This window comes from Podarcis erhardii, assembly GCF_964252035.2.
Source record: "Podarcis erhardii genome assembly, chromosome: 9".
Classification (NCBI taxonomy): domain Eukaryota; kingdom Metazoa; phylum Chordata; class Lepidosauria; order Squamata; family Lacertidae; genus Podarcis; species Podarcis erhardii.
Window position 1 is genome coordinate 35,144,497 of NC_138512.1, and position 22,858 is coordinate 35,167,354.

General features: G+C 40.6%; 2 protein-coding genes across 4 annotated transcripts in view; one reads left to right on the plus strand and one right to left on the minus strand.

Annotated features, from left to right (window-relative positions):
* CBR4 (carbonyl reductase 4) overlaps positions 1 to 22,858 on the plus strand; it is a 239,934-nt gene that overhangs the window by 132,414 nt on the left and 84,662 nt on the right. The window lies entirely within an intron of this gene.
* The window catches only part of PALLD (palladin, cytoskeletal associated protein), a 218,710-nt gene that overhangs the window by 113,567 nt on the left and 82,285 nt on the right, over positions 1 to 22,858 (minus strand). For all 3 annotated transcript variants that reach the window (XM_081875220.1, XM_081875221.1, XM_081875222.1), the window contains 8 exons: positions 17,360 to 17,538; positions 16,899 to 16,959; positions 15,968 to 16,073; positions 15,438 to 15,512; positions 14,564 to 14,705; positions 13,911 to 13,934; positions 3,713 to 3,832; positions 1,954 to 2,287 (listed from right to left, as the gene is read on the minus strand). In XM_081875220.1, the coding sequence (XP_081731346.1) occupies positions 1,954 to 2,287; positions 3,713 to 3,832; positions 13,911 to 13,934; positions 14,564 to 14,705; positions 15,438 to 15,512; positions 15,968 to 16,073; positions 16,899 to 16,959; positions 17,360 to 17,538 (1,041 nt within the window). The remainder of the gene's footprint in view (positions 1 to 1,953; positions 2,288 to 3,712; positions 3,833 to 13,910; positions 13,935 to 14,563; positions 14,706 to 15,437; positions 15,513 to 15,967; positions 16,074 to 16,898; positions 16,960 to 17,359; positions 17,539 to 22,858) is intronic.

A 22,858-nucleotide genomic window follows, 5' to 3' on the forward strand; every position in this document is an offset into this window, starting at 1 on the left:
ACTACAAGCTTATCAGCAAAAAGATAACTGGTGACAGATACTAGACATCATATAGCTTAGCCACATTACAATGCTAACACCTTAGCGTAAAAACACATTTTAGACCAAAATCACATTTACTTGCAAGTACAATGCAAAAAGGTTTCAAGTTTTGAAATGAGAGGCAAATCTAGTTGCCTGCAGAATTTGCTTAAGGTGCATAACCAGATTTGTTCCTCAAAAGTCTTGCAGCAAATATTAAGATGTATCCTGAACTGTATCCTAATTCATTCTTTCCACAGTGCTTTCACAGCAAAGTAGCTCATGGGTCAGCAGTTACATTTTTCAGGTTTCCCCATTTGGCATCCCCTAAATATGGCCTGCCAACAATCCCGTTTGCCAAAGACTCCTCCTCATTGACTCTACCATTCCTGCAACTGTTCACCTCTACTGCACTGAACCTAAACATCACCTCTTTTTTCAAGTTTTTTTTTTCTTTCGTTTTCTGGATTTTGCATTAGTAATCCTATTACTTAAGTATCTCACTGGCATGTTTGAACTGGAACATGTCCTCTTCTGAACCTCAGTATAAGACAAGAAACGCAGAATAATTTGTAACTAAGTCTGAGCACAGTAGTGCCTTCCAGTGTGTACCTGAGTCTGGTGCTCAAAATCCAGCTCATAAAGAGAGATGGTGATGTCATTCCGCAAGAACTATGTCTTAACCTCACAAATAACCACAAAAATTATTGTGTCTGATTTTCAGAGACAAGAAGAAATTAAATTAGGATTTAAAAAAAAATGGACAAAAAGAATACTTTTGACCTTTAAGTGAAGACTGTACCTTAAGCTGTTAGCATGACCAATGTTTAAGAATATCCCATTTATATCCAGTTAAATGTTAGCTTGGGTGCTTTCTCTCTTTCCACACTAAGCGGGAACAAATATAAATTTCATATGTCTATCAGTAGTTTTCCCCAAGTTGCAACACCACACCAGCTTTTATCATTACTATTTCAGGTAAAATTTCCCAGAACCCTTTCATTTATTTATAGCTGATCAAAATCACAAAAATAAAGCCAGCCTAGCACATTAACTGGAAAAGAAATAGGAGCTGTAGAAACAGCAGAACTTTAAGTAAATGACTACTCAGGCTTTCTCAGTATAGGATGTATACTCAAATGCACATGGGTATGGCAGGATAGACCATGATGTGGAGGAAACTGGGCATTGCATGGGGGCCATTATCTCACACATGTACGAAAGCAAGTACAAGACTCAAATGGCAGCAGGGCCTGCCTGCATCAACACTCGGCATCCTAGACCAGCCACTGTGCTCAAAGGTTCTAGGGAGGGCCCAGTAGCCCTTATACCTGCTCTGGAACCCTTCCAACCCCCAAGAGCTTGGGTTTGGGTTCCATAATGCCCTGCAATGGATGACACTGAGCACTATTGGACAATGGGCTGCTGCCATCTTCACTGCCTTTGAGCACAGTGGCTGGTCTAGGATGCCGAGTGTTGATGCAGCAAGTACAAGACTCAGGGGCCACCAATTTAACAGGGGGGCAACTGTTTTGCCCAGAGTCCCCTCAAACCTGGAGCTGTCTTCATCTGGTAGCAGGTTTCCACTTCAAGCACATGTAGTACAGTAACACTTGCTTGATCCATTTCTACTGTAGCGTTCGTCCAAGGAGCTCATGAAAGTGTAAATGGTTTCCCCCATGCAGAACTTTGTGAGTTAAGCGATACTGAATAGCTCAAATTTATCAAACAAGCTTCTCAGCTGAATGAAGAACTGAACCAAAGTTTCCCCTAATCCTAGTCCCATCACACTAGATGCTATCCTGCATTAGCACGCATTGGTTTTTTCACATGCATCCATCCATGTCTGTTGCTCAGTGGTTCTAGGATTCTATATATGCCATTTAGTTGGTTCCTATAATAAAAAATAAATATAAACACAGAATTACTCACAGCTTTGGCTTAGCAAGGACTGGAGGTGGTGTTTTTGTAGGTGAAAGCAGGCCAGCAGGATGAGAAGATATATTGATTTGGGTGTCACCGTTAACTACCCCATTTACTTTACGGCTAGGATGGACACCATTGGTTTTCTTCTCTGCAGAGTTGAGCTGTAATTGAAAAGCTGCTACACTGGATCTGGCATTGTTCATCTGGTGGCTCTCCAAGTGTTTTGGAGGAAGCTCAATAGAACTGATCTCAAGGTTTGTAGGTGGGGGTGGGAAGTGGTGGAAGTCATCGTCGTTCTGTTCTCTCATTGGCAAGTCACAGCTGGAGATTTCAGAACTGGCTAAAATAGGAGGAGGAAAAAGGTAACAATATAGATGGAAGATTGTAACTACAACAGATAGTTTCAATTACTCTCACAAATACAGTATTAGTTCATTGAAGGTGATGTCAGCATCTCAGTTATAGCAGCTATGCCAAAAGGCATATGCCTTTCTCAAGTTCTCATGCACATTTGAGCTGATGTAATCATCTTAATGAATATTTATTCACTGCTGTTTATCCATGATGTAGGTCGAGCTAGTTGCCAGTTAAGAACAGTAATTGATTTATGAATGCTCAGCACTGGCTGAGTGAGCCAGTTTGATGGATCGGTTGTGTTAGCACTCACCACAGATATTCCACATCACTGTGTATGAGAACCGCCAACTTTTTACGAGGCTTTTGTATGCATTTCTGTTTTGCATTTGATACTGACAGGAGGGCTGCATTTTCGCCTGTTGTAGAAACTCAACTTTTTCCATTTTGCCTCTGCTGCCACCTAGCCTCAGAAGCTTGGTGTTAAAATCTGCCAGATCTACTTAAAACTTTCCTCCCAAGTGTAAGACAAAGGGTGTTTGTTCTTCAACTAAGATTTACTCATCAGAGTAGACCCATTTAAATTAATGCACATGGCTACATTAGGGCCATTAATTTCAATGGTCTACTCTGATTAGAATTTAGTCGAATGGTACCCCAAATATTAAATTATTGAAAATATTTATTGATAAAATTACTGTGATTTTAATAAAATAGGAATAATTATTTTGCAATTAACTGGATGCAGTCAATGGTTCACAATACGTGCTTTTAATGGGCTATCAGTCAAGTTCGTCATCTGACTGAATGGAAGAGTTTTAGGGCCAGTTGCTGTAATATTTCCTAAAAGCGCCTTAAGGTTTTCTTCTGGGTGTTTCACATATCATTTAAAAAGACATGAGATAAACTCTGACTCTGCCCTTTATCCTTAGATTTTAAATCCCCTTTCTTTGTGCTTGCAAGTGCATAACACCAGGAAAACCTGGTTCACACAATTAGTGAACTGATTGAAACAAAGATCAAATAGCTGCTCACAATCCTCTGGGGGAGGAGAGGCAACACTGTTTCAGTTGCACACATTTGATGGTACTTGACCTTCAAAATTAGCAGCTGCATTTCTGGAGGCTGAGAGAGATCCATATGGCCACTTTTCCTATTTCCTAAATGCCTTTGAAGATTATGTAGAAGCCTCTTCACCATGTCAACATTACATACTCTTCCTACCCAGACGAAGAGTAATCAAGTCAGTGCTACAGGATGTGGGAAGATCATCAGAGACTAAACATGAGATGCACCCAGAAGGGGGAAGGGACTGTCTCACTACACTGCTGCAGCTGTGTCCAAGAGTGGCCAGAAAAACATCACTGACTTTCACATACACATTAAACACTACATCAGCACTGCTGAATACCTGACAGCACGGTCAGCTCTGCACTGCTTGTGACTGATCCATAGTCATTTCTTGCTGTACAAGTGAAGGTTCCTGCATCCTCAGGAAAGGTCTCTGCGATTACAAGAGTACATATCTCCTCTAAAAAAAAAAAAAAAAGGAATGGAAGGGAGAGGGGGGAAAAAACCAACAGATGAGTGAGCACACAAGATATACTGGAACTACTATGTGTCCGAATACGAGATTTGATTGTGAAATCATGTTGTGTGTTAAACAAAAAGCACAATAGCCAAAAACAGTGCCCAAGGGGGAAGTGAGGAACCAGAAGAGTAATGCACACAAACACCCATGTTGTTGGATCCCTGTGATTACTTTCACATACAAATCACAATGAAATCAAAAACAGGAAATTAAAATGAGGCTGTAATCCAAAAGAATGCTTACTGGAGAAAAGCAAGAGCACTTTGGTTAGGAAGGGATATTGGCGTTTACTGGAAAGTGGCACCTCAGCCGTATGGCACTACATGGCAGCCTTGCTGCAGTGCAACTTACTTCAGATAAAATATGTTTAAGATGAGAGTTTTAATAAAAAATAAACTATTATTTCTCCCTCAGAAATCTAGCAAGTGGGACAAAGCTTGACTTTCCCCAAATGCAATTTGACCCTTCTGCATCCACCTCAAGATTTTCTTAATAGTATGCATTTCTTCTGACCACCTTAAATACATCCCAAACTACTGATAACTCAGTTGACATAAGTTTCATCAATCCACCTTCCTTGATTATTAAACATTACACACACACACACACACCCCTTCCTAATTATTAAACATGTTTCAAAGCTGGCTTATAAGAATCAAGATATTTTTTTTTTGTAAGGAAAAGAACCGATAAAGTTTAAACAGCAGCAATTTCAGTAAACTTCACCAGACTCATAATACAAAAAGACCTTATCATGGTGCCTAGAAAACCCCAGTAAATCTGGCTGCCAAGTAAACAATGCTGTCCCTGGGATAGCATTCTAGGGTCAATGTGCCATTACAGTGGTTGTGAACAGGATCTATTCCAGAGGCCCGTTTGCAACATGAAAAGAGCGCAACCTGCAGTGGCGTGTCTGCGCATGCACCGCTTCTGCGCACGCACGAGCAGCGAAACCCGGAGGTAACCCTTTCCGGTACTTCCGGGTCACCGCGGGACATAACCTGAAAGAACGTAACATGAAGCAGACGTAACACGAGGTATGACTGTATAGAAAGACTTTCCCCTGCCTAACATCTGACAAAAAAGGCTCAATCACAGCAAACGGGCAGCTTCAGGTAGAAGCAGGAAATCGATTAGCATGGTTACACTAAGATTTTGTCCTCTGCTTTTTGTTGTAGCTCTTTTTATGTCACTATTGTCATTATTAAAATCTACTAAGTAACGATAGAGTGAGTAGATTCAGACACCATCACACTGACTCTTATATGAGCCTGACAAGAAAGAGCCAAAGTAAGCCTCAGTTTTACTTGCTTGGCTCCAAGGACGAGTTCAGAAATTTTCACTTTCATTTTTGATTAGCTACACACAGCTAAACTTGGCAAAGTGTAGGTAATCTTAACTATGTATTGTTTTCAAAACAAGCCAACTTGGGCATTTCCCTTATTCTTTCCAAAAAAACCAACAACACTGATGAGTGTTTTTTGTCTTAGTAACTGCACACTCTGAGCAATCCTGGTCGGTTCTTAGTCTAGCTACGCTAGCAGAATGCACAGGTAGCCCAAATGTCCTTAAGTTTGGATTAATTCAAAAGGTTTTGTTGCTAACATTTTAAAGGCTGCACTCCTAGGTGCACTTACATGGGAGTAAGCCGTATTCAGCTCAAAGGGACTTACTTCCAAATAAACATGGATAGGTTTCTGCTGTGATACATTCATATCTGTCTCATTGAAAGAATACAGAAACTTGGGACAACCTTTTCTATTTCGAGCCTCGCTGTATCCATGTTTGTAGGAAAGTAATGCAGCCATGCAGAACGCACCATGATTGTCTTCCTCTTAAATTATTATACCCAGGAAGCAATTCTTCAAGATGTAGTGAGTGGTAGCTGATTGGTGTCTCAATTAAATTGAACTGTTTTTCCTTTTAAAAAAACTTATCATGTATTATGATATATCCAAAGACTTCCTGTGTTGGAGACAGTCTGAAAATGAAGTACTGATTTAAAAAATGTCCAGTATACAATTCCATCCCCTTGCCAGACAGAAGAACAACTAGTTGGCAGCACAGAGCAGTCTGTGGAATATGACATAAAATTTTGTGGTCTAGAATTACTTACCAGAACACATCAGTTTTAATCTGATCTAGATTATGACTAATGAAAGATCACATCAGACAATTAATAGGCAAGACAGTTATTTTCAACCAGGCAGACTTTTTACACCAGCAGTTTCAGACAATGGTTTCTTTCTATGTAATGATATTCTGTTATGTTAACTGCATGTGGAAGTTATACATTTCACAGGAATGTAAGTGCTAAAAAGTAGAATAATTCGGTAAAATATTGAGAAAATTGATGAAGTCATTTGGCTCTCCAAGAATAAGAATGCACAAAAAGTTCAAGGACCGCTACTTTTCTTCAACAACAACCAGTGAGAATGATGCTTGCTAGTTATTTGTACAGTAATTACAGACAAAGTTGTCATTTATTTTAAATTCTAGATTTAAATTCCAACCAACTCCAACCTGAAACTTCACGGCAGGAAATAATATGGAAGATAACCTATATGAAGAACCCAATAAAATCAAAACAAAATAAAAGTATAGCTGGCACTGGAAGTTTCAATCTGCACCAGCTTGTTCTCAAATAGCAGCAGATCATGCAAATAAAAAAAATATTGTCCTATAATTATATTTGCTGGTGCTTTTACAGCAAAAGGTGCTTCTTTTTGGGTTGGATGGCAGCCACTGAATCTCTCTTCTACTTTCATAACCACCCTAACCTGTCAAGGAAGAAGAATCACATGCAAGTCCATGGGTCAGGTTGGAACAACACCCTTCTTGATAATCACTTCACTTCTAAACTACTTCATTTTCCTCATCTTTCTTTTTTAGTTCTTAATTGTATTTAGACTTTTTTTGGCATTTCCCCTCCCTGTAGCTATGAATGTCACAGAAGTCTAAAAGTTATCTTTTTTCCACAGGTATTTTAATTATTTGTTTCATTTTTATTATATTACACAATTGTTTAAATAGTATTATCCTATAAGCAGTTAATCACTACAATAGTACCTCAAGTTACAAACACCTTGGGTTACAAACACTTCGAGTTACAGACTCTGCTAACCCGGAAGTAGTACCTCGGGGGTTAAGAACTTTACCTCAGGATGAGAACAGAAATTGTGCACTGGCAGCGTGAGGCCCCATTAGCTAAAGTGGTACCTCAGGTTAAGAACAGTTTCAGGTTAAGAATGGACCTCCAGAAGGAATTAAGTTCTTAACCTGAGGTACCACTGTATTATATTTGCAACCCCCCTGACGAAGCACACTTTGAAAGGCTGTGTGCAAATACAACCTTTTCTGGCCTGCACATTTAATATTAATACTTGCAGGGTGGGGGAAGCGCTGCAGGGAGATAGACAGACAGACTAGTTCAAAACAAAAACACTATCATTTTCTCATCACCCTCCATGATGAACTGAAGGGCAACTGTCTGAAGCAGAGAAGCTTCTTACTTGTGGAGAGGCTCCCTAAATAACTTTAGAGTCCTAATTTTTCAGGATTCTAAAATGTGTGTGCAGTTCCGATGGTCTCCCTCCATCTTGTGAAGAGCAATGACGACAACAGCATATGGGGCTAAGTTCACTCATATCCACAAACACCCCCCTCACGTTTTCACTTAACACGGCATTATAAGGTCTGAATACAGCATCGTTCTGTTTATTGCAACAAACATTCTGCAACATGTTGGCCTCTCCTTGAAAGAAAGGGCCAGCTAGTTCAGCACAAAACACTGCATTTCCCAGGTTCCCCTTTAACCGAAATCCAAAGCCAAAACTGCTAGGCAAGAGCATCAAATACTCATTACTATTCCAAAGCTCTTGAAGGCCTAAATAGGTACTAGACTGCTTGTTTTCAAGGTTGCAGCCCTGCACACATTTAGCAGTCAATCCCACTAAACTCAGTTGGGACTTATAGAACTACAGATGTATAGAACTGGGCTGTAAATGTAGCCCTATGTCAGCACTGCAATTCCAGTACAAATAAATCACATGTGGGTGGGGGGCATGAGCACCATAGCTTTGTCCCCCCCAACCCCCCCCCAGTCACCTTCCATGAGTTGGCTGTGGGGAGCATATTGTATCTGTGGAGGCTTCACACACATTTTTGAAACATTCATGGGGGGGCATATTTAGAGTGTGCCTTGCCACTGCCCCACCTCATGTTATTACTTGTACTGGAATTGTTAATATCTGCATAGGATTTGGGTTATACCAAAAATGAGACACTGCAGCTTTGATTTTTAACTGTGATCTTTGTCTCCTCTTTTCCTTTGTCAAGTTCTAGTAAGCAGACATTTTCATTAAGCTATTTTAACATAATTAAGTTGTCACTACCAGAGATTCAAAGCAACAATAAAGACATTAGAGCAAGACAGCATAACATGCCCACAGCAATGATACTATACACTGATATAGAAAAGTTATTTAACTGAAACAAATCAGACTTGTGTTCCACAATTCAACCATGGTCCTGTCTGTAGTAAAACAAGTTCCAGGTTTTAAATGACCATGAATTCAACAGTGACACAGTAGATCTGAAAAGTATGTTAGTAAAGAAAAACGTTTTGAGGCATCATTTTTTGTCTTTTTCAAGACTCCTGTTAGAAACCTGAGACAACTCAGTTTCCACAGCGAAGTCCCAAGTAAAACAATAGATGCTATCAGATCACAGTTGTGAAAACTCTCTCTCTGTGTATACACACACACACACACACACACACTCATACACTTTAAAGTCTGTAATAGAAGTAATGGGGGTGTGTGGAAAAACTTGCTGACATTTCAAAATTAAGCAACCTGAGAAATTATGGTGGCATTTTACCAGTTCCTCAGCTGCCCTGACAACTTGATAATTGGAGGAGACATTCCCACAGAAACCAAGAGCAGAACTTCACATTACTGGAGACGTCCCTTGCTGTTGCTGGCGGGAGTGAAGGAAATGGGCATGACGCCACTGTGTCACGGGGAAAGTGCTATAACGTGTTATAGTGGTTTGGGGGACAATATGATGTGGGGGTGCCGTATTTGGTGGCAAGCCCTGCCATCTCATAGGACATGTGCTTCTGCAGAAAGAGCCACTTGAGGCATTACGCAGAAGCAATGATAGCAAATACAAGTCATACTAGTGTCTCTCATACGTAACAGCCACAGCTGTGTCTACTTGGTCCCCTGGCATAGCTGTAGACTCAAGTTAATGGTGCAACCACATGGCCAGGTGAGGCTGCATACATCTTTTCTGACATGATACTGATTGGGTGGGAAAGAGGGAGCCTAATGTGTGGAGGACACACACACAATCTGTTCTGCCAATGAGGGAACAACTTCACATGTGGCCATCAGCCACACCAAATTGCATCATAGAAATGGGACTTTGAGGAAGCTGCAACAGTGTGTGAAGGGCACAGCACATGCACACACATTTTGGTACTTCCAGAGGGGGAGAGTGGCATGAGCACAAAATAGTAGGAAGATTTCACATAACTTTCCGAAATGGAGATTTGCCAGCTTTCCCTTCGTATGCTACTTTGGAAACTCAAACGGGCAAACCCTCTACATAGTCACTTGTGCATCCAACCTTCTTACTATTTCTGTCCTAGGAAATGGCTTCCCCCCGAGGGAAGCTTGGCTTGAAGACTTCTGTTAATGCATTTGTTTCTTAACAGGGATTTATTTTACATTATAAAATGCTTCGTTGGGCTCTAAGGTCCTCCTGTTCAAACTCCTATTTCAGTCACAATTTTTTTTTTAAGTCAACACATGTAGACCTCCAGTTGTGTCCAGGGCCCACTAAAGCCATTTTGCTGCCATGATAAAACTTAAACTTGTTCTCCATTCTCATACTGCACGAGAGAGGAGCAATCATTACACCAGTGGGAGAGAGGAAGGGTATTTACAAGCTTCTTACAAAGATAAAATAGGACTCATTTGTTGGCAATGTGTTTTTTTAAAAAAGTTGAGGTGGTAGTGGTGGGATTTGATAAAGGAGCTGTATATACTGGAATTTCATGAAATCACTACTCAGAAAATAAAGCCTGTCATTTCTGTAGGAGCACAGCACGCAATTATATAGACAAGCTGGCTCCCACAGCTGACACCCAAAAGGCAAGTAAACTGTAAACTGTAAAATATATTCTCTTTTATCAGGGAAGGAAAAGTCTGCTGTTTAAATAATTTATCTACAGAAGTCTCCAGCCTTATTCTTTAGCCTCCTATTTCCCACCCTTCTTTTCCCCCTCCTTGATTATCTTAAAATGCTGAATCAGCTCCCCAAGCTATTTTGCCTGTTCGGATTTCTTTATCGGGCAGCAACCTTGTTGTTCTTCAGCCTAATCTATTAGTTGAACCATTCCCCTTCCTAGAGGAAAAGGCCTAGGGCTTCAGTTCCACTGTGCATGAAAAGGCTCCCCAAAGAAATCCAAAGAGCTCAACAGAAGACAGTACGTAACAGGAAAAAAAATAGTTGGAAGAAACTGTCTCATGAAATTCAATATACTGCAGGCATGTCTATCTCTTCTGCCTCACACTCCACATTGTCGTCAGAGCAGGATGCTGTTTTGCTGCTGCCCCCGCCTCAAATTCGGGCCAGTATGGAGAACAGAAGGATGCTGCAAGCCCCATTCAGGCTTTCTGAGCTCAGGGGCTCTCCACTGCACAAGGGGTTCACTGCACTGGTTAGCTCTGCCCCCTCTGCCTCATCACTGTTGCTGTTCCCAAAACCCCTCTGCATGTTGGGAGCTGAACATCTCTGAGCCTGCTCTCCTCATGTAAAATTCCTTCAGAACTGTAAAGGAAGCTGAATCGAGTCAAGCTGGCTTGTCGCTGAAATTTAGCTTCTGACACGCAGCGGGACGCAGGAGGGGCAACGCTGATGCAATGGTACAGTGTGATGTTGAATAAGCTGGAGAGGATTACGGAAAGAGTGGAATCAACACCATTAGACTGTTTCAGTTGACCTCAGAGTTATCTTTAAAATGACAAATAAAAATTAGCAGCTTAACCAATTTGCTGCAAGCTTCTGGAATCTGTTAGTGTTGTTTCTGAACTACAAATAGAGTTGGTGTATTTTCTTCCCAGGTGTCGTATAATGAGGCTTCCATGCTGTTACATTAGCTTCTGCTTTTGTGCAGCTAGGCCCTCTCCCCCCTATGCATAGTGATGCAAAGGTTGCACTTTACATCTGTTGCCTCCTTCTCACGTTACCTTTGCATCTTGGGAACCATTCAAGCGTGGCTCCTTCCTACAGCGTGGAGCCCAGAGCCACATGGGAGAGGAGCCCACACAGTGCCTTGACTTCAGGGTTTCTCCCCCCAGAAACTAGCACAGCTGCAACATTTATGAACTGTTCCAGCACAGCTCCTTTCCTGCTGTTAGGGGTGCAGGATGCTTAGACCCTGCTGACATAAAAACCCTCTTCACGTTCAAGATATTGAGTTTTGTTTAGGGCTCATTACTAGAGCTGGAAGACTGGAATACAGCTCAAAGAGGGACATTAGTAGTTTTGCAAATATATGCCCCCAAACCCGAAAACAACTTTTTAAAAAGGGTGGTTTTTTTGGTATGTGTGTGTCCAATGCCTTCAACCCTGTGTTCTGAAAGATTTTCTGTTCAGCAATTCCCCAATCGCAGCCCAAAAGAAAAGAAAAAGATACTGAGTACAGCATTTTTGAACACCAACAAGACAATTGCTTTAAAGAAATTCAATATACTTTGTGGCTGCTTCCAGACAGCTGAGTAATGGCCAAAGCATCAACAGCTGGCAAATGATTCTGCAGGTTTTCTTGCCTCCTTCCTAAAACAGACTGCTCTTTGAAGGAGTCAATCAGCATAAAGTCAAAATGTCAAAATAACCGTAGCACTGAGCAGGTAACTTGACAAACTGTGATGTTGGCCTTAAGTAATTTGACTGGCTATTAATTCTCAAAACAGTCTGAAGAGATTTGTGATGCAGGCTGATTTCTGTCTAGACAGAGAAAAGAGTGTAAAACACATTAGCCAGATACAAGTTTGCAATGACAAGAAAAACCTGTTTCATAAGCGCTCAGCTGCCTGAATCCACAAAGCACAGCTCCCCCCCCCCACTCTTGACCTCACCGTGCCTGACCTATAAGTATGCAGCAACTGGCCATCCTGGGATTTTTGCTGTTGTTGTTCTGACTGTTGGGGATTAGCAGATGCACAGATAAAAGCTGTCCTCTTTGATTTCCTGTTCTATTTATTGCACCAGTAATTTTAACGTAGGAAGAAAATACTTTAGGAACGGAGACAGACAATGGAGTGTTTCATGTGAAGTGTAACACTCCTGCAAGCATCTGTATTTTAATTGGCTGCAATTCTTCTGAAGCCCTTGCCTGAAGGACAGGCTCCTGAAGCTGAGCCAGTTTGCACTCTCATCCCCTCATGTCCCCATAGTTATACTTACAGTTGGCAGCAGTGACTGAGGAACCTGCTACGAGGTGCCCTATGTTTCCGCCTGCTCCTCTGAGCCACTCATAGTCTTATTTCAAACATTTATTTCATCTGCTCTGGCCTGCTGGGCATTTCCAGTAAAGAACTCCACCACTGTATACTGGCTTATTCAACCAGTGATTCAGTGGCTAATGCATATGAGAAGTCCCAGGTTCAACCCCAGGTAGGGCTGGGAAAAATCCCATTTGAAACCCTGGGAAGCTGCTTTCAATTGCTGTAGACCATATTGAGCTCGTTGGATTCTCTATTCCTAAAGTTCATTTGCTTCAAGACCTCTGACTTTGCTCAACTACTCTACTTTGTAATCCTCCATTATCAACCCAGACCAGCAAGGGGGAACCTGTGGCCCTCCAAGGCCCATTGTCCCAGCCTGCATGGCTAATGCATCAGGGACAATGGGAGCTGCAATGTATCAACATCTGGAAGGTTACAAGCTTGCCTTCCCTGGTTTAGACTCTCCTACCATCAGTTCCATACCTTTATCATGGAGGATAAAGAAAACCATGGCTCCTAGTTACAATGGCTATGTGCTGCCTCCATTTTGCTGGGAATAATAGGGAAGGAAAGAGCTGTTTGCTCTTGTGTCCTGTTGTGGGCTTCCCAGAAGTATGTGACTGGCCACTGTGGGATACAGGATGCTGCACCAGACGGATGTTTGTTCTGATCTAGCAAGGCTCTTCTCGTGTCCTACCTCACATCCCACCTTACAACCGAAAACACTGCTACAAAGCTGAAATGTGACATGACTGGGTGGGGATCCACCTCTTTGATCTAGAGGGGACGGAAGGAACAGATTAAGTGCTGCCAGTCTCATAGCGCTGATCTTGGAGCACCTGACCGAAGCTTCCCTTGTGAAATTGCTTGGGGATTTGTCCAGAGATGGCTGGTGGGGGAGTTGAACTATTAATAATGCTTAACATCTGTACAGAACTTTCAGGCTAACAGAGCACCTTCTATGCAACAACTGCAGAAAGCATTATAAACAAAGGGAGATAAAAGTGGGGAAACAAGCTCCTTCCATTTGCATTTTTAGACTGGCTGAATTCTGCCCTAATATACTAAAAGGAATGCTGAACTAGGCTTTAAAAAAAAACAACCAAGGATGGATGGGCTTACATTTTATTTAGCACATATTTGAGAAGAGGAAATCTAACATTTGGTAGTCTGATACTAATGAAAACATGCCAGTAGTTTCGGGGGTTGAATTGTGACGATTAAGCAACTTGCAAGGTAATGCAATTTTCTGAGAGCAAGTTCTTTGAAAAGGCTCACTCCACAGGGCCTCCCCACATTGGTCTGGATGGGATTTGCTGTTTCACTAATAACAAAACTGATGTAAAGTACAGAGTAGCAAGGTCTGAAGTCTGCGATAAAGAATGTCTTGGAGGCGGTTTCATGTTACCAGTCCCTTGCAGAAACATTACACTATTTACCTTCAATCCACACACACAAAGAATAAGCAAACAAAGATGGTTCTTTCACAAGATGCTTACCAGGTTCAGCGGCAGATCGTGGCTCTGCACATCACATCATCCAAAAAAAGAACATGGAATAGGAGGGGAAAGAACAAAATGCATTAGAAAACCATTACATATACAACGGTCAAGGTTTTATGGCAAAGATGGGGACCTGTAGCCCTCTAATGTCGTTGGGTTCCAACTTAGAATACAGTGTTAAGTGGTACATAAATTGTTGGGGGGGGGGGGAAGGAAAGGAAATCCCATCAGCCTGTCTGGCCAATGATGAGGGATGAAAGGAGCTGGAGTCCAAACAACATCTGGAGGAGCCACAGGTCTCCCACTCCTGTTTTACAGAAGGGTAATATTTGATAACAAATTTAACTATTATTGTTGTTTAGTCGTTCAGTCATGTCCAACTCTTCGTGACCCCATGGATCAGAGCACACCAGGCACTCCTGTCTCCCACTGCCTCCCGCAGCTTGGTCAGACTCATGTTTGTAGCTTCGAGAAATTTAACTATTACTCATCGAGTAATCTGATAGATACAGGTAGAGGGTAAGGGAATACTATAATGAAATGTTGAGCCTAAAAAGTAATTGTGCAAATTAAAACAAACCTGAGGCATATACTCTCCCATTTGTTTTTATACTGCAGGGATCTGAACCAACAATTAATCTGCCACTTACTTTTTTGAAGAATTCGGAAATCTGGAGAATCTTGTATTTCGGTTCCTTGCCGAGACCAAATGACATGCAAAGGAAGTGCTCCCCTCACTCTGCACTCAAGCACAACAACTTGTCCTTCACTTGCTGTTGAATCTTGTAGCTCCTGTTAAATTTGATAAATGGATTATTTGAACCTCCAACTACCTGCAGATAATTACAGCAATGCATATGCTATTTTCCATTCTTACTTTATTTAATGGTGGCACAGCAATTAATTTGAGTAAATTCTTATTTTGGAAATTTGAATTACAGCCATGCTGGCAGCAGAAAGAACTCTCTCTGTTCCACAAGACATTTCAAAAATTATTTTGGAGTGTGTGTGTATATATATAGAGAGAGAGAGAGGGAGGGAGAGAGAGAGTTTTTGATATGCTAAGATAGGGATGAACTCATCCTCATGCAGTCGTGGAACATGTGCAATCAAAACTGATTGTTGGGCACAATCCATTTGGGAGAAGGTGGAAGCTGTAGAAGCACACAGTATTCATTTCAGTAGCACTTGCACAAGAGAATTTTAATGTGAATTTATTCTCAGTTACACTGAAGGTGTGAACCATATGATGGTTTTTTAATGCCTACAGTGATACCTTGAGAAATGATTAAAAGAGAAGTGAATGAAAATATATATATAACTCTGCCTCTTTTGTATAGCAAAGAATAGAAAGTAATCATTACAGAAAAAGTGTCTTCGCTAGAAATCCATTACTATCCTACAATAAAGGAACCCATCTTTATTCAGCAGGTTTAATAGGATTGAAATTATCTTTGCACTATTTTTTTTTTGCTGTTTCATCCCAAAACCATAGAATTAGCATTTCAGTGGAAAAAAACAGACCTTTGTAAAAATAGGTGCAGCATTACTAGGTTTTGATCCATCTAATCTGCAGAGGTATGAAGTAGGACTTTGGACCTGGAAAACAGTTAAACCCAGAAATTTGCAAACCATCAGCACCATTAGTAATAGAATTCCTGCACTGATATATCCTTATCTCACTTACACATTTACTAATAAAGTATACCTATACCTACTACGTCAGGATTTTTGTGTGTGTGTGTCTGATTCTGTAAACAGTCCCAGTCCCCTGCCCCCACCATACTGACCACTTATAATAAAGAAAGCAAGTATATTGAGAACCAAATTTTGCAACTACTGCCATTTAACATTGAATTAACTCTGTCACCCAGGCAACTTTAATAAACAGGCAGTCAATGACATTTCACATACAGAAATTGTGTCTAAGAAGTCCAAGGTAGGCAGGATGAGAGTAGTCATTTTATCTGCAAAGTCCTGTGCAAACATGTCACAGCGTGCTACCAAGAACTTGAGTCAACTTTTGATATCTTGGAACTGAGACATCTACATACCTGCAGATTAGGCACAGAAATAGGCTGGATGACTGCTGTAGTGATGCCAGCCTTTGGAGCAGAAGATCCTATCGTTAAAGAAACAGAAGTACTTTTCTTCTGGGCCCTAGATAAGTCAAACAAGTAGTAGTCAGTTAATCTTGCCATAAAATGCTTCCCTTTCACATGTTTATTTTGGGTGAAGCACAACCTATTTCTGAGGAACAGTTGAGTTTCTGGTAGGCTGTGACTTGCTGAAGGCCACCCAAAGTCTGCCATGATCAGGGATTTTAACCAGTCAAGAGAAGCACATCCACTTTTCTAGTACAGCAGAAAAGAGTTATAAAATGAATCTTTAACCCTAATGTTTTATTACAAAATTGCAAAATGTACTATTCAGAGAATCTTTGGGGTCTTTTGCCATAGGGAAAAAAAATGCAGGTAGTTCAACAGGGATATTTCCAATGCACTCAGAAATCTGCCCTCAATATTTGATGCATTTCATCTTTGTGTATATACACTCAGTTACAAAACCTAAGAAAAGTAAGGGCATGTGTTCACTAAAGGTTTACAAATGATTCATTGCTATGTCTCAATTTCAGATATAACAGAATGGCAGGCATAGCTTTAAAAGATGATAACTATCTGTGAAAAGTACATGGTAAAAAAATACAGGCAGCAGTATGAACATGTACTTCACTGCTTCTGCAAAACAATGTACAGGCAGAAAAGGCTTTCTAAATGGAGACTCTGAACCAGAATCTGTATCTGTGCTGCCCCATGTTTAACGTGCAATGCAATATTTTAACAGGATCTGATCATTAATTAACACTGGTTAGTCTTTTCCCCCCATGGAATGACTGCAAGAGTTGAAGCAGAACAATTTTGCAATACTCCTCCCCAAGCGTCCTAGATACAAAGTGTATAATTAAGTTTTGCTATGTAAACTTACTGTGGCATGGCTCCAGATTTTGATCTGAAAACCTCACTGTCAGAATCAGAAGAGCTGGCACCTACAGGGGATGGAAAAGGGTATGTTCAAGGAAGATGGATGCTGTCATGGAGTCTAGAATACTTCAAAACAAAACAAACAAGTTTTTTAAAAAAACAAAACCGAACTCCCATCGCTATAGCATTTTGCTTAAAATTACTGAATGGTAATGAGCCCCATTCCAGGTGGGCTTAGACCAGGCATAAGCAAACTCGGCCCTCCAGATGTTTTTGGGACTACAACTCCCATGATCCCTAGCTAACAGGACCAGTGGTCAGGGATGATGGGAGTTGTAGTCCCAAAACATTTGGAGGGCCGAGTTTGCCTATGCCTGGGCTAGACTCTTGGAACCAATGGCATCTAAAGCATAATGTTTTCACTTCTTTTCCTGTTTGTGACCTTCAGTTGATGCTCTCTCTTACCTTCAACAAACAGTTCTGCTGATGTAGAATCAGAACCAACAGAATTTGAGGCCAGGCAACAGTAGCGCCCTGTGTCGTCCTCAAAGGCTTCTGCTATAATTAGTGTATGGAGCCCTCCACTTTCACAACAGATCTGAATATCGGGAGAATTTTGCAGTTCTTTGCCCTCGCAGAACCACCTGTGATTAATACACCATAGAAAGGGGAAACACAGAGCAAGGTCAGGGAAGGAGGAGCACTTTTCAATATTTATATTATAAAACTGCTACAATCGCAGATGATTAAAATGATAAAAGATTAGTTCACAGACAATATCAGTGGCAGAAATACTGCTGTTTTTAGGAAGAATCTCACAGAAAACTCTTTATAAATATTAAAAGAAACCAGAATGTCAGTCAACAGCTTGCTAAAGGCACATTGGGAAGGCATTTCCTAAATTTCACCTTGTTACAGCAAACATAGCCCTTTTCCATATGTTGCTATTACAGGCAGATCGAGATGGTACAGAACATCACTCTCTCTCCTTCACTGCAGGTTTTAAAGCAGAGGTTGGGTGGCCATCTGTCAGGGATTCTTTAGTTGCGAATCCTGAATTGAAGGGGGTTGGACTAGATGCCCCTAGGCAGAGGCACCCCCCCCCGCATCCTGCTTCCTCCACCAGCGCCCCTAGGGGATCCTTCCAATTCTACAATTCTAAGATTCTGGCATCTAAGCCCCCAGAGTAAAAAACAAAACACCCCACCATATACTCTGTTTTGGAAATGCTACAGGAGGCCCATGGAGCCCGATACAAAAATATGCTTGCTTTGTATAACAGTGGGTTGATCATTTTGACCACACAATAATCGGACATGTGAAGGTGTCCCTGCCAATCAATCATGGATTAAGTTAACTGATACATGGCTGTTCTTTTGATCAAATAATGCCTGCCTTCACAAGCAACAGTGGACGAGCTGTGCCAATCAGGTTTTGTTCAAATGATATTGCTTCGGGCACAATCTTTATCTTGTCCCATATCCCACAATACACCATTCAGGGGCTGGTTGTAGTTGCAAGCCGAATGCACAGTATTAATTTATGAGAAGCAGATTAACAAGTCCTACCTAGGGATTAGTCAAGCACTGGAATACAAGCAATAAACCATTTCCCCCTCAAACAACCCCACTCCTCCCTGAAGGCTAGAAAACTAGGGGCACATTAACTATACTTTTTTTAAAAAGCCATAGCCATAACCATTTCAAAATATTTATCATGCCACAGGAATCTACAGTTTCAGAGTGCTTCACGGTTATATATCACCCCAACCCAATTCTCTCAGATCCATAGAATAAGAATGCACTTGGATCCAGTTATTTTTATGGATGCTCAACTATGCACAGCAGGTTTGGGCGTTAATAATGACCATAATCTCTTCACTTCAAGTGAATACTGATCGCTTTCACACATTACCATTTTTCTGTGCCATGAATACTAATGCATGTGTAGAGGAGAAACACTGAGTGAAGCAATTCTAAGAATTTGGATAGAAACATAGGGACATTCTGTTTTGTTGAGATTTAAAAGGAACAACATCCTTCCAATGTAGCAGCTTTCATGCCCCCAGCCAGTAAGGTATGCAGTCATGTTGACCATTAACATTGTCCAGAACTTCAACTAGTAGTATTAATTCCCCCTCCCCACACTTTTAAAGAGTAACTTGAATCAAGTAGAAAAGAGGTCACAAAGTCCTAAATCAGCTGCAAGCCATGGGAGGCAAGCAGTCTTCTGAGTGTTTATACTATTCCACAATACAGTACACTTGTATCTCTCTTGCAGATACATAATTGACACAACCGTGTTGAATATTATACCCTCCATGCCCTGAATGTTTTCGAGGTTAACGCTCACAGGATAGATCACATCACTCTGCAGATACCACTTCTCACACAAGACGTATAACTCATTTTCAGTGGACAGACCCTTCCTTTTCCAAACAAGAAGTAGTCTGGCAGATCGAATTTCACCCAGAGGCAACTATGTACTAACCGCTATGCTTTCTTTTGAAACAAAATGCAAGATTTTTTTTTTAAAGTTTTTATTGAAGATTTTCATAATACAGTAAAAAAGAATCCAAAATAAACAGAAAACGAAACAAAAAAAGAAACAGAAATACAATTAACATCTTATAGTAACCATATTTTCTTCACATTTGGACTTCCTCACATCTCTCGCTCCTGCGTTTCAAAATTATACAATTTCAACCAGCAATTTATCACCTTATTTCCATTCTTATTCTATAGATTGCCAATATTATGTCCCTAACCTTAAATACTTTTATCTAAATCTTGAGTTCCCAATTTAAACATGATAATTATTCAAAGTTTATTTTTCTCTTTAGGATCACTTATTCTCATATTCTTTTCAACTAGCTTAATGGAGCCGTGTTATTTTCAATCTCGCCTCCTTCTTAGCACTCATGTAATTTACAATGTTTTTGTAGGTAGTCCTTAAATTTCTTCCAATCCTCTTCCACTGCTTCCTCTCCCAGGTCTCAGAATCTGCCCGTCATTTCTGCCAGTTCCATATAGTCCATCAGTTGCATCTGCCATTCTTCCAGCGTGGGCAAATCTTGAGTTTTCCAATATTTGGCGACAAGTATCCTTGCTGCTGTTGTAGCATACATGAAAAAAGTTCGGTTCTTCTTTAACACCCTCTGGCCAACAATGCCCAAAATGCAAGATTTACCTCTCCTGAATTCTTTGCCTTTTTACAACCATGCTTGGAATATCATACACAGATTTGGTTACCATACCTAAAAAAAGGATGCTGTTAGAGCCAGAAATGATCGACAGAAAGGATCAAGAGACTAGCCCTATGAGAAAAGGTTGCAAATTTTAGTTTTGGTTTTAGTTTTGGGCAGGAGAAAAGCAGGTGAAGGGGGATATGACAAAGGTGTATAAAATTACCCATGTTGTGAAGAAAATGCATTGAGAAAAGGTTTCCTCTCTCTCTGTACCTGAACCCAGGACCATTCAGTGAAGCAGAATGGGTAGGACACACATGACAGACAAAAGGAAGCACTTTTCACAAAACACAGAGATACTTTGGATTTCACTACCAGATGTAGCAATTGCCACCAACTTGGATAACTTTAAAAGGGGAGCAGGCAGCAGATCCCCTTTAAAGGATAAAGCGCAGGACTTTCTCAAAAGAACCCTGGGAACTGCCACTTGTTAATGGTGCTGGGAACTGTAACTCTGTGAGGGTGAAACTAGAATTCCCGAGAGTTTTGATTGCACAGAATTGGAAAAGTGAGACCATACCATCAAAAAAAGACTGGCTGATTAAATTGATGGAATATGCTGAGATGGATAAACTGACAGGGCAGATAAGGGATCAAGCGAAACAAAAATTTAGTAAAGATTGGAATATATTTAAACAATATCTGAAAGTCCGCTGCGGAGAACTAATTTTTTTGACTGGTTTAGATTAACTCTTGTAATGAGAAACATTAAATAGTAGTGAAAAAGTTGGTTACCAGCAGCCTAGATTTATCACGATATGCATTCAACCAAGAATTATAAAAGACCCAAGTAAGGAGGAGAGGGAAGTTAATTAGAATATCAATGAATCAAATGATTAAGAATATATCTTTGTTTTTCTTTATTATGATTTAGAATTACACGTTCCATCAATAAGAAACCAAAATTGTGGTTTCATGTTAAGAAAGCATTTCTGTTGTTAACAGCAGCAAAAATACTATTGGCCCAAAAATGGAAACAAGAAGAATTATCAACGATGGAAGAATGGAGGATGAAACTAATGGACTATGCGGAACTTGGCAAACTAACGGGAAGGATCTGAAACCGGTGGGACCAGAAGTTTACCGAGGACTGGAGTAAATTTATGGACTATTTGAAAAGTATTTGTGATGACCAGACGACGTTTGTAGGTTTGCAAGAAGTTCTGTGAGGAATAATATTAGAAATATTGCAAAAATGGAGAAGGAGATGTGATAGGTTAAGAATGTAAAGGCAATATTAAGCTAGGAAATGCGTAAGAAGTGATTAAGATGGAGGATTATCAGAGGTGCTGATGGAAGTCCAATAAGAATGTATTTGTGATAGATTGTGTGGTATGTTTTATAATTTTGTATGTTAAAAACCAATAAAAATATTTATAAAAAAGAAAGCATTTTTGTTGTAAAAAAAACTAATAAAGATGAATTGCAAAAACAAAAACAACTACAATTCCCAGGAGTCTTTGGGGAAAGTTGTGTGCTTCAAGTGTGCATTGTATGCACTTTAAATGTATGGTGGCATCTGCCCTCCAATGGCTACTAGTCACAATCACTATATAACACCTACAGTAGCAGAGGAATTCCTGAACAGAAAACCACTGTTGAGCCCATGACCTGCTTGCAAGGCATCCCACAGGCATCTTGCTGGTCGCCATGAAAACAGAATGATGGACCTGACAGGCTTTGGGTCTGATCAAGCTGCCCTTTTAAGTTCTTATCTTGTTATGAAGGATAGGAGTTCATTTCATTATGCATTTAGAAGTGAACCTCTCCATTCCTTACCTGCTGGATCAAGTGTGGATCAGAATGTAGACATGTGGGTAAGTCTGAAATATTTACAAACCTTTCTAGTACATGGTTAGTCCCAACCTATATTTGTACAAGATGGTCCAATGGCTTCCTGTTTCTTTTACGGAACTACTGTCGGCTGCTTTTAGGGACACCGTAAGGCAGCCAGGGGCACAGTAAAGGGGAAGATATGGCTGCTTCCCCAATATATAAGGGCAGCCATCTTTTTCTTCATATAATTATCCAAGAAGGGTAGCACAACTTAATATTCAAAAGTGCTGTGCTTTTAGCAACAGCTTTGTTTAATAGACTTAATGACCCCTTGGACCATTTCATAGGTTCTTGAAAACAAATGAAATCTCTTTACAAAAGTGTGCAGAATTTAAAGCATTTCCCCTTAAAAATCTGAATGGAATTGGGGTTGAACAGGCATGCCAATCAACTCATTTGTATGGGACATGGACCTAGCTAATACTGTTTCATCCAACCCAAGTTATTACCAACACACATTTGTACATGGGTTGAGGGCCTGTATGTAGAGAGGGTCTCCATGGTTAAGTAATTCTGCAATGGCTGGACCTGCTTTTCAGAGTGGACTAAGAATTTACTCTGCCACCACAAAGAATCTGTTCAGGGTGAAATAATAAAAATAAGAATATTTACCAAGGGAGGGGGAATAAAACCCCAAGCAATCACAAAAAAAGCTCCAATCCTGCCCCAATACCAGCCCATACTCAAATCCAGCTCTTTGAAGTTGGCGCAATGTCTTATAATGGGTGGCGCAATGCACCAGTTTTATTTGCCACACGATGCTCCTTTCAGATGTTCTACTATGTTGAACAGACATGCACTGGGAGGATGATGCTGTAGCACCAGGTTCCACCCCAAACCTGTACGTGTACGCACAAGTGTATGCATACAGCCTCCATTTT